General features: G+C 41.2%; 1 protein-coding gene across 1 annotated transcript in view; it reads right to left on the bottom strand.

Annotated features, from left to right (window-relative positions):
• Positions 1-12,599, bottom strand: part of CFAP44 (cilia and flagella associated protein 44) — a 103,750-nt gene that overhangs the window by 81,010 nt on the left and 10,141 nt on the right. Inside the window, exons 5-10 of the mRNA XM_060234644.1 lie at positions 10,923-11,085; positions 9,434-9,536; positions 8,237-8,453; positions 5,638-5,752; positions 4,564-4,728; positions 1,340-1,495 (exon numbers count right to left, since the gene is read on the bottom strand). Coding sequence (XP_060090627.1) covers positions 1,340-1,495; positions 4,564-4,728; positions 5,638-5,752; positions 8,237-8,453; positions 9,434-9,536; positions 10,923-11,085 — 919 coding nt within the window. The remainder of the gene's footprint in view (positions 1-1,339; positions 1,496-4,563; positions 4,729-5,637; positions 5,753-8,236; positions 8,454-9,433; positions 9,537-10,922; positions 11,086-12,599) is intronic.

A 12,599-nucleotide genomic window follows, 5' to 3' on the forward strand; every position in this document is an offset into this window, starting at 1 on the left:
GCCAGCATAGCCAATGGCGGGAGCTGATGGAAGTTGTAGGCAAAAAACATCTGGAGAGCTACCATTGGCCACCCCTGCATTAAAGCAACTGACTAGATTGCCCACTGGAAACAATGGGAGAAGCTGGAATGCCCATTGAATATACTGGCAGCCAGAAATGCCAAGTGACTTGCATGAGTTCCATTGCAATACATTAATCCACACAAAAGTAATGATGAATGCAGAATAGATTTTGATCGACAATCTTTGGGCACAGATTGCTCTGAAAATGGAATGACAGCCCAGAGTGGAATGACAGTCATTCCAGTCCCACACCACTTCTGCTCTAAAAAGGAGGCAATCAGGGGATCTGAGGGTAATGCTGCATGCCCACACATCTGGGCCCATCCCGGTGGTCCCCCTCTCCTGCTCGGCCACTGGTAGTGGTAACCAGGGGGATGTGTGCCCTTAGCAGTACGGCTGAGAAACATGTCCACTGGTGAGCAGACAACACCTGCAAATGCGTAGGGTAGCAGTGACAATTGCCTTTTGCCCTTTGGGGATCCTATGCTCTGTGTGGACATTGAGGCAGCTGTGGATGACCGTGGGTCAGATAGCTCAAACCCGCTCCCTGCTGTCAGCTGCCCAGGACTGCTGTTAAGAATTGGTCTCTTTTAAGAGGGTGGGATGTGCACTGCTGACAAGCAAAAATCCTGTGGCCCACACCTCTCTGTCCCCAGCCTATGATGAATGCTGACTCCACCCCTCACCACATGGCCCCTGATTGGTTCTGGCTGGCTGCCATCACATTGCCACCACCTCTGTACAATGCTTTTACTGCTATTACCAGCACAGTTATGAATGCTACCTCAGTTATGCTCAGATAACACTGCAAACCCACTTTGTCTGCTGGCAGCTGCATAACTTACCTCTGCTAGGAATGTTCTAGGGGGGCTGTAGTTATGCGGTGCAGGCATGACACACGATTGCTCAGTAAATGTATTTCCTGGTCAAATGAACCGGGACACACATGATTCAACTTCTGCTGGGACAAAAACCTGCAGTCTCCTCTAATTTGTGCTGTATGGTTGTTCAAGGAATGGCAAGTGGCAAGATGTACCACAGAATTATGTCTGGCCCAATAATGAGACTTAATTAGCCAGGACAACTTTATGATAGTGCAATACAGTGGTGTAAAGATCTAGGAAACCCCTCAGCTGACTCTGAGGCCTTCCCTATCATGTGGCACTGTGGCATCACCAATTTATATTCTACTACATAATAATGGCAAGATATTGCTGTAACATGTGTCCTCAAATAATTCTTTAAACAATTCAAAAGGGATCAAAACAGCTCTCACCTGAGTGTACCAAAACGGTTCTCCACGTTCATGAATTTTCACCATACAGTTCAAATTGACATTTTTGCCGACTAAAAGCTCATTCATGTGTTCCATCTCTAGCAGTCCAGAATCATCCGTAATATCAGCAGTGTCTATTGTTTCAAAATCCCACACCTTTAAATAATTTGGAACAAAAGACATTCTTCATTTTCAAATGGCAAGGCCATTCCAAGCAGTTCTTCCCTCATTTTGGGTAGCTTTTGATTGCCTGTTGTTTCTATGATGTATCTTGAGCTGCCGCAGTACCATGATTTACTGTGTATTATTCTTTTTAAATTTTTCTTTTTAACTTGCCTTAAACCCATTTTGGGAGACAGATTTTAAAATAAAGAAATAATGTGCTGGCTCTATTCTAAAATCAGTAGAGTAAAGCTCCCACTGCAGATCACAGAGCCTCCCTTCCCCAAGTTCTGCTCCTGTCGGTCAAGGTACCCTCAAGAATAGAGTGGAGGGGCCAAAGTAGGAGGTGGAAATCATTGCCTGCTCCTCCACCAATGGAAGTGATGTTCTGCTGCATAACTGCTGTAACTCAGGCAGAAGGACAACCTAGGATCTTACTCAATAAACTTAGAACACACACACACAAAATAGTTCTTCTGAAAAAAGCTGAGGTAAGGATATCTCAAAAAGATATCACATTCTCACTTAATTGATGAGAACATCAATTTGAAAGAGCTACTGTCATTTATTCATCTATGCAAAGACCATTCAAATTGTCAATAAGCTTCCCTGTATGTCAACGAATTTCAAAATAATAAGTTTCAAGTAGAAGATACCCCATGTTATTTTACTAGGAACTATGAACAAATCTCCTTTCATTAGATCCCTGAATAAATTAATTAAATCTACAAACATAACTAATGATGCAAAATCCAAATGAGGTAGTCAGCTCTACTAACAACCAATTGGAATAACAATATGGTAGGACATGTAAATAGCAGCAAATTGGCATACATATACTAAAGGAGTTAACAGATGTGAGAACCAAGTTTGAGTCCAATGCTCCCCTTAAGACCAACAAAGTTTAATTTCTGGGTATAAGAAAGAACTGAGTGACTTAGCAAGATAAGAAGCTGATATCTCTCCTAAGCCCTGTAATACTTGTAATAACTTGTAATTCAGCAGTCTCCCATTCCAGTCTGTTCCTGAAATTCCTTTGCAATAGATCAGCTGCTTTGAAGCCCCACTCTGAGTGCCCTGGAGACTGAAACGTTCTCTTAAAGGTTTCTCAGTTTTGTGATTGTTGATGTCAGATTTGTGTCCATTTACCCTTTGGCATAGGGTTTGACCTGTTTGTTCTATGTAGAGGACTGAAAGGCATTATTGGTATTTAACGACAGAAGATAAGCAGGTGAATAAACTTGAGATGGTGTAGTTGATGTTGTTAGGTCCAGTGATTGTCTTGTCTGAGTGTGTGTGGCAGCAAAATTGGCATCTGTGTTTACTGCAAGCTCTCGTACCAGTGTCCACGTTCAATTAGATATTGTATTATTGTGGGTGACGGATTGTTTGAGATTGGAGGGCTGTCTGTGTGCTAGAAGAGGTTTGCCCCCCAGTACTTGCGGAAGGGAGCTGTCATTATCCAGTAGAGCTCAGTTTCACAAATGAAAGGCTGAATGAGCTAAGGAGCAAGAAAATTTTTGAAATAGGGGGGGAGAGCTTTGCCTAGAGCTTGGCCTCGGAATGCAGCTGCAACCTTGGGGTGTCTGTGAAGATGATTTATACTATCATGGACCAACTTCTGAGAGGAGTGATGGTTCTGGGGGTGGAGTTGCACATTTTGCTGTCCGTAATAGTGTTCTGTGTAATCGATAAGCCATTCCTGGCAATGGCTTTCTAAGCAGAAGGTCATGCTCTGTATCTGATTTTCAAAAGCCTGGCACCGGCCCTGCCTGGCAAACTCAAGCTTTCTAAGCAGAAGGTCATGCTCTGTTTGCCAGGCACCGGCCCTGCCTGGCAAACTCAAGCTAATATAGTTAGCTTATCTTTTGTGATATTAATGAAATTTAACAAGCAAGTGTTAAACAATTTTGGAGAACAATTATTGAAATATTCTTTAGTCTAATCTTCCCAGGCTTGTCTTTTTTATAATAATAATAATAATAAATTTTATTTGTATCCCGCCCTCCCCACCGAGGCAGGCTCAGGGCGGCTATCTTCATCTTCATGGACAACATTGTTTGTTTATAGGAGAAACTCTATAAATAGGTGCTGCACCCCACAGGTTCCATGGTAGAAGAGGCATAAAAATGTAATAATGATTACGATGAAAGGATACATCAAAAACTTTATAGTAAATACTACCATTAAATCCTTAACAAGTCTATATATGCCCAGTGGCAAGATCTAACCATATCCCCTTGAGTGAACATTCACTGACACATGAAGATATAGGGCGTTTTCCCAGAGCTTACCGCGGAGCGACGTCCCTCTTCACCGCATAGCGTCTGCGCGGATTTCGCACCAACTGCTCCACATAACCAGGAAGAGCCGCGGCTTTTGTGTCGCTAACGTAAACTGGTTTTTAGCGGTTTACATCTGCGACGCAAAAGGTCCGGCACTTCCTGGTTCTGCGGAGCAGTTGGTGGGAAATCCGCGCAGATGCTGCGCGGTGAAGAGGGACGTCGCTCTGTGGGAAAACGCCCATAGTCTTCTAATGGCAGTCCCTCATTCTGGATAAGGTACTTCTCAAAGTTTCCCTTAAGGAGGCCCTTCAAGTACAGCAAGGAAATACATCTTGAATAGCGGGGCGGGGGGGAGGGGGAGGAGAAAGAATTGTTCTCCCTATATGAATTGGACTGGGGCAATATAGCAGTTCAGTGTCAGGTTGCCCTGCCCTGTTTCCTGTATCTCCAATGTATGTTCACTTTTGTTTCCTGACTGTCTGCCTGGGAATGCAGCTGCAACCTTGGGGTGTCTGTGAAGATGCTTTATACTATCATGGAACAACTTCTGAGAAGAGTAATGGTTCTGGGGGTGGAGTTGCTTGTGCCGACACATTTTGCTGTCTGTAATAGTGTTCTGTGTAATCAGTAAGCCACTCTTGGCAATGGCTTTCTAAGCAGAAGGTCATGCTCTGTATCTGATTTTCAATAAATCCTAACCATGAGCACAGATCTGTTGAGTTAATAACTGGCAGAACCTTATATTCAGTACGTGTTTTTTAAAAAGAAAACACTCACTCTGATGTAGCCGTCTGATCCAACGGTGAGCAACTCTCCTTCATCTAAAATTAACTGATTAATTGGCCCATTGTGGCAAGTTTTATGGCCAGGTCGACAAAGTTCCACTTTTATGAGGCCCCCTTCCCAAAGCAGCATGTTGCCCCATTCTGACCCTGAAAGTACCTTTCATGAAAACAAATCAATATACATTATATCAGATCCATGTATAAATGAGATACAACAGAATATATAACATTCTGTGACAGTTTCATCTGTACACAGCCAGTAAATATATTTCCTCGACAAAATGCTGTGACTCCTGTGTGTAAGACCTAAATCTACTTTGTAATGCCACCAAATTGAAAAAGAACGGACTCATTATATGAATTTCCCCTGCTCCAAAATATTCCTTTTTATTAGGAGATTTTCCCTCCATCTCTCAAATTATCACTTGATTTGTAATTAAAAATGAGAGGTATTTATATTCTGCTTTGCAGCTTTTTAACTTTTGAGACTTCTAATTCTCTTGTACTTGTTTAGTTGTGGAGCGGTTAGAGCCTTTGTGATGTGGAGTGTCAGACTAGGTTCACGGAAAACCCAGATTCAAATCTCTATCCTGCCATGATCTCAGACCAGTCACACTGTCTCAGCCTAATCTTCCTTATAGGAAGGATTATGTAGTAAATAAATAGCTGCTGTTTGCAAATCATAGACTCATAGAGTTGGAAGGGGCTCCAGGGTCATCCAGTCCAACCTCCTGCACAATGCAGGAAACTCATAAATACCTCCCCCTAAAATGTTACTTTAATCTCCTATTTGTCCCAACTGCTGAAACTATCTTTTTGTAAATGTAGTTATGAAGGCTGCCAAACCTGAAGCTTGTCCTCCTCCTCCTCTGTTAGGAATTCTATGCTTGTAAATATGGAGCAAATCATGATGACATCAGATGTAAACCAAATGTTAAAAAATGTAAGCCAATTTAGAACTCTTGATAATTCCTGCCATTTTGGTTCAGGACTAACATGAATAGAACATTGTAGAGTTTTATTGTCTAGAAATATTTGCATATGAAAGGGTTGAAATATTCCTCACCTTCCCATCAGGCAGCTCCACATATCCTTCAATGTCTGTCAGTGCTGTTTTCCCAAATCTGCCCAAAGCTCCTTGTAGTTTCAAACCAGTGAAAGTAAGAGCCATCTTCCAAAACCTGACAATAAACACACACACACAAGGTTACCTCTTCAACACTTCCTATATTTTCATTTCCCCCCTAAGGAAGTCAAACTTTCATAAATACTGACAATTTGGGATAGCGATGGGCATAAAGACTTCAATATGTGTAAGTTATTTGTGTTGGGCACAGATCTATACATATCTTGATCTTATAAGAACGTATGAAAAACACTGAGTAGTCTGGAGCCAAAATATCTAAGCAACCGTCCTCTCCACTATGTCCCTGGTAGGGTGTTGTGCTCTGCCAGCAACAATTTGCTGGCAATTCCCAGCCCCAAAGAAGCCCAACTGTCATCAACTAGGGCCAGAGTTTTTTCAGTCCTGGGCCCTACTTGGTGGAACTCTCTGCCAGATGATGTTCAGGCCCTGCGGGAGCTTCTACAATTTTGCATAGCCTGTGAGGTGGAGATGTTCCACCAGGCCTTTGATGGAGGAGGGTGATAGCTGATACCTATCATTTTGTCCATTCCCGTCCAGAAGTGTTCCTCTCTCCTCCACCACATGGGCTCCAACAGTCTGAAGGGTATGAACAGAATTAGTAGAACGCCATCAAGGGTTGAAATTTTATTGTTTCAAATTAATTATTGTTTTATAAATTTTAATGTATTTTCTATTTTTTGAAAATCAGCCAGAATTTGACCTTGACTGGGGTGGGGCAATTAATTAAATCTAGTAAATAATACAAACATTTGTTTAAGCATTGCATCCATTGGCATATCCTTTCTTTCCACATTTACCCAATGAATTGCTCTGCTAGTACTTACTAGTACATTTACTCACATGAAAGGATTCAGCTCCACAGCTTCAAACTCAGTCTGGAGGAGCCTTTTTTCAAGAAGATATACCTTCTGCCTGAAGTGGTAGTATTGGGACCATTCTTACAAATAGATCTAACTTGTTCCCTACTGTACCAGGACTTTTTTTGTAGCAGGAACTCCTTTGCATATTTGGCCACACACCCCGATATAGCCAATCCTCCAAGAGCTTACAGGGCTCTTAGCACAGGGCCTACTGTAAGCTCCAGAAGGATCGGCTACATCAGGAATGTGCCTAATATGCAAAGGAGTTCCTGCTACAAATAAAGTCCTGTACTGCATCCTCATTGAAGTGACAGGCTTCTCATAACAGTCACCGCAATATCCCTCTAAACACAGATGACAAGAACAGTGTCTTCTCCAAAAAGGACAGAAGAGAAGCCAAAGGTCGTGTATTGAATGTGTTACTGACCATAGGAGAACTAAATTATGAGATCCTGGTGTAAACACCTTGCTTTTCCAAAATCTGATTCATTAGATTAAATACTAACTATGCTCCAATGTAATTCCACGCCAAATCACACATTTCATATCTAATAACTGGCACCCCAGACAAATAATTCTTACTACAAAGAACAATCTAGATAGAAATCTAACATGGGAACAAACTGTACTGATGGATTTTGATCTGATCATATTGGTATTAAAACATCACATTTTGCTTGATTTTATGACTGCAAGATAATTTTGATGAGGTTCAAATCTTCATACCTTGAGGGATAAATTCTGAGCAAGGCCTTAAAGTAATGCTGGCAATTCATGCTATTTTGTGACCCAACAATGCAACCAGCTTTTGTAAACTGATGCTACAACAATCAAAGATAGGTGCCAGCTACAAAGGCCAGTTGTAAACAGGAGATTTAGGACAAAAAAAGCAATTGTCCAGATAACTGCGCTATCTGAATTCTCACCATTTTCATATTCGTACCAATATTTACCCCTTCTCTGGACAGTCTGAGAATCTGGAAACTTTTAAAATTACACCTGCTGGTATTGTGTCCAAGGTGTTAGGTCAGTCAAAATAATAGTTTCTTTTACTACATTCAGAAGCAATTGTAAGCCATTTTACTTATGTAAAGACTGGGAAAATGTGGGTGAAAATAAGGAAGCACTACATGCTAACTCATTTAGTGATTTATGTGCTAGTTCAATATTTGTTCAGTTATGTACTCCTTATATCAAATGGTACACAAGAAGCAAATTGCCACTAGATTAGATACAGAAGATTCAGGCTACAGAGATTTAGAAAAGGTGGGGGAGAAATTACCCTTTCCACCCTACACTATTTCCCCCAATCTAAACTGTTCTGTATGTATCTGTATGTACTTAGGACAAATAGTAGCAGGGGTGGGTGAGAGGTATTTAGAATGGGAAAATGTCACAGCCAGAAAAAAAGGGTTAGGCTATCCCTCATCCTCCATGGCCCAGTTCTAGTGAGAAGCACAGCTGCTTTAAAGTAAACTTAAATATCCAAAAACAGACTTCCCATAACACATCTAATGCTCTTTGATGCAACTTGTGGATTCCACTACAATAACAAAAGCCACATAACCAGGGCTTTTTATTATTTATTTATATTACACACAAATGTACCAACATGATATTTTATCCTTTGAATAAAACTCATTTGATAACTAGCTTACTTTATGTGTCCTGAACCAGAGGTTGTTAGTTGTTCTTCATTTTCAGGAGAGAAAGTGACTTTAAAAACATCTTGCGAAAATGCCTTTGATCGCAATACAATCTTTTCCTGTTTCCAATCCCAAACGGTCAACATGTAATCAGGGCTGCTCCCAACAGTGGCTATCATAGTGCCAGAACGATTAAAGTCAGCAAACGCATAGGCTTCCTCTGTTCCACCTGGAAATAAGAATGTACTACAGGTTTCTTGGTGCTATAGAGGCAATCAGATAAAATATTGACCGTTTTCTCACACAGCTTACCTTGCAGTCACAATCCTGTTCCCTCCGCAGTGTCCGGTCGGATTTCCCACCATCTGCGCCGGAGTTACAGGAAGTGCAACGGCTTTTGCGTAGCAAACGTAGACCGCTAAAACCCAGCACTTCCTGTAACTCCGGCGCAGATGGTGGGAAATCCGACCGGACACTGCGGAGGGAACAGGATTGTGACTGCAAGGTAAGCTGTGTGCGAAAATGGTAATTGTTTTGCCTGTTATTCAGCAAGTCAATATTTGCAGTACATATAAACATAAAATGCATTGAAAGACCTTTCTTCTGATATCCTCTCAGTACCATTTAAATGACTGAAATCCACTTTCATGTTACAGGAACTACTATACTTGAAATACTTCCCATTGTATTTTCCTTCACAATATTTTATCATTTGACTGAGTACACATTAAATAAAGAGGAACCACTGGATTGTACAGTGCTTGATTTATCAGATTTCATTTAATTTCTTTAATCATCCCAGATTACATTAGATAGGCAAATTTACGTACTTACATCATATTCAGACACTACAGTAACACTGCAGATAACAGAAAATAAAGCAGTAGGATATCAGGACTAATTCTGTAACTTTTTGCCCTTTTTAAATATTTGGCCATTGAAATACTCTTTAAAAAGAGCAATCCAACTTTTTATAAAGTGCTTGGGAGCTCTCCTTTAAAAAATAGTATTAGAGCCACTAAGTAAAACAGAAATCAAGTGGCATCTTTAAGACTAACCAAGGTTACTGCATCATAACCTTAGTTTTAAAGGTACCACTTGATTTTTATTTCACTTCGTTGCAACAGACTAACACAGCTACTCTTTTGAAATGTTTTGTTCTGTTGTACAGATGTGGAACCATGAAAGGTCTCACATAATTTAACCTACCTCGTAATATTCTGTAGGGCCTTAAGGAAGGATACTCATAGATGATCATATTTGGCTTCCATCCTTTTTCTCCTACAGCAAAGAATGTTTTATTAGGATGTACCTAGTATGAAAAAAAGACTCTTTTTATCTAATTATCCCCTTTGCATCTCTGTCCACTAAAGTACTGATTAATTAATCATACATTGTGAAACTGTGCACCCAAGCCACAGTTTGGTTTAGGTTTATTGGATTTATATCCCACCCTCTCCACTGAAGCAGGCTCAGGACAGCACACAACCAGTAAAATCAAACACTTCACTTATATTACTTACAACCTAAATTAAATTAAACAATTAAAACAGTTAAAACTGGTGAGAATATCGTTTGGTATTGTTTCATTTCAGATGGCATTCAGTTTGGACTACAAATGCCAACTGTGTCTGAGCTTTATTGCTTTGAAAAATTATTAACTTTATTATTGTATTTTATACTTGTCCCGCCAAGCCAGGTCGGGACTCCGTGGGGAGCCCCCCCACCCGCTAGTCCCCCTCCCCACCCACAGGCAACCAGGGGGCTACCCAGAGCAATGCCAGCAGCCCCTACACCCGAGCTCCAACATACCGAGCCCCAACACCAACCGTAATGCACACCAGCCCACACAGTCAGCACGCCTGTCTCCGGGTGAGGGGAGATTGGTCGCTCCGCAGCACCAGTGGCGGCGGGGAAAGAGAGGCGCAGTTGGAGCTCAGCAGAAGGAGGGGCCTGCAGACCAAGGATGCCCCAGCAGCCTCAGAGAGGCCAAGCCCCGGAACACCTCTCCTCAGCATTCGGGCTTATCAACAGGGGCGGAGCCAGCTGGGGGTAGGACCTGGGAGGGAACTCCAGGAGGGATAAAAGGCCCTTGGGGAGGAAGCTGGCTGATGCTGCAGAGGGGCTGCCAAAGAAGAGAGATAGGAGCCCAAGTACAGCCAGAGGGGCAGGGAGCCTGAGGTGCGGCAACCCATCTCTCTCCCCCCGCCCCCGCATTTCTGAGACCTCAGGGGACAACAGGGAAGGGACCAGAGGGGACAGTCACAGTCCAAGAGGCCACGTCGGGGAACCCCGGAGGAATGACAATATTTTATTATTTAACTTTATTATTTGGAAAAATCAATAATTTTATTATTTGGAAAATGTATATACCCCCTTCCCCAGAGAACCTGCTCAAGGGGGCTATGGATAACATTTCTTTGTTATCCATAGAACACTGGCACCAGTGGCTTCCTATTTCTTTTAAAATAAAAGGTATAAGAGAGGCAACCTGAGTCATGTGCCACTATTATATGAAATTTGAGATAACATAAATTTAAGACAAGTTTTGAACATAGAAACAGACAGCTGCACTGTGAATTACAGGCCAAAATATTTCCAAATGAATAAAACTTAGCCAAACGAACAGCCCTGCTTATTTTACTACTAAAGGTGAACTCAAACAAAAGATCTTCCAAGTTAAAATGAATAGTCTTACCGTGATTGTTCCAATTCCTCCACCACTTGAGCTTCGAAGGTATCTTTGATACCTTATTTTCAAGTCCAGAAGTACAACCTGGTTGCCAGCTATGTAAAGGAGTGTTGAACTATCCATCACCTGGAGATTTGCCCGTTTTGTGCAGTCATAACCAAAAGAGTACCTGAGGAACTGTCATTAAGGAACATACCGTAAGTGCTATTATTTAGGGTAATTTCATTCAAGTAATAATAAATATATCAGTTTCAAAGGGGGGGGGGGAGTCCGATATATACCCTACATCACTCTAATTAAAGGTTTGTCTTAAAGTTGTGTTCAATAGCTGAGAATACAGTATTTTCATAGATAAATAAGATGATGATTAATCATTTTTAAAATGTGTAGCCTGTTTTCATTCATCCTTTAAAATGCCTTTCAATACTTCTGGCTCAATTATATTACTAATATAGTTCAGTACTCTGTAGAACTCAATCATTGTGTAATTTGACATTTTCTTTTTTTTAGAAAATGCAAAGACATTCACCACACCAGTGCTGAAACCAACTGAGATGTTGTCCTCTCCCTTGAGATAATATTGTTTCCGGATAACAATGTGGAGGAGTCTAGCACTGCCTGGGATCTCTGTCTCCACAGTCTGAGGGGGGTCTAACGGTGACCTGTAGGATGCCTACCTGAGGGTTCACAGGGCTGTACCTTTGACCATGGCTCAGTTATACAGCATCAACTTTATACGCAGGTCCCAGGTTTGATTCCAGGCACAATGATCAAGTAGTAAGTGATATGACATACCTCTACCTGAGGCCTTGGAAAATTGCTGGAACAGACAATATTGATCTTGATAGACTAGTGGTATGACTCTGTATTTATGTAGTTTTATGTAGAGTTTTATGTAGAGATGGACAGCCAGATGCATGTAAAGTAGTGGCTTAATTTTTCAAGGTACACATCAATCTCTTTCACTCCATAGTTTGATAAACAATACTCTATATCTTCCCTCACCTCCTTATGCTCCTTCACAATCATCCCTTTCTGAACACAGTCATCTATACCTCTTACTGATCCTTTCCATTATTCCTGCCCAAGAGACTTTTTATGCCAGAAATCCATCCCTTTTTTTGTGAATCAAACCAACTCCCACTTCATTGACAACTCTTTTCAAAGTCCACTTCTTCCTTTGTCAATCAACAAAGATCCATCTGTGCTACACAGTTCCCTGTTGCTTTCTTTGCTATTCCTTTATCAAACAAATAAATGTTAATAATAAAGGCATGTAACACTTAAATCTTTGGAGAATGGGGTAGTGTTTTCCACCAATCCCTGCTTCCAACTACAGACTTCCATTTTGCCCCCTTTTGCTATTCATGAGGATCTGCTGATACAGCCATCACTCCCAGAAGAAAATTCGGGAAGCCTCACTGAACTTTTAATAGGAGAGGAAAGCAGGAAAGTCCCACTCCATGAGTCTGTGCACAGATTCCAACTATTAACAAACAAGACTATGGCATGCATTCCTTTATCTCTACCAACATTTTGGTGAAAAAAATAATACTCTGCACAGTATTCCTTTGTAGTACTGTGGTATTAAAATGTAACATTAAAAACAGCGGCAGTACACAATTCCAAATTTCCCTGAACTGGCTTTATATATGTTTGTTTGTCAAATAAGGATGTGTGTTC

This window comes from Heteronotia binoei, chromosome 3, assembly GCF_032191835.1.
Source record: "Heteronotia binoei isolate CCM8104 ecotype False Entrance Well chromosome 3, APGP_CSIRO_Hbin_v1, whole genome shotgun sequence".
Lineage (NCBI taxonomy): Eukaryota > Metazoa > Chordata > Lepidosauria > Squamata > Gekkonidae > Heteronotia > Heteronotia binoei.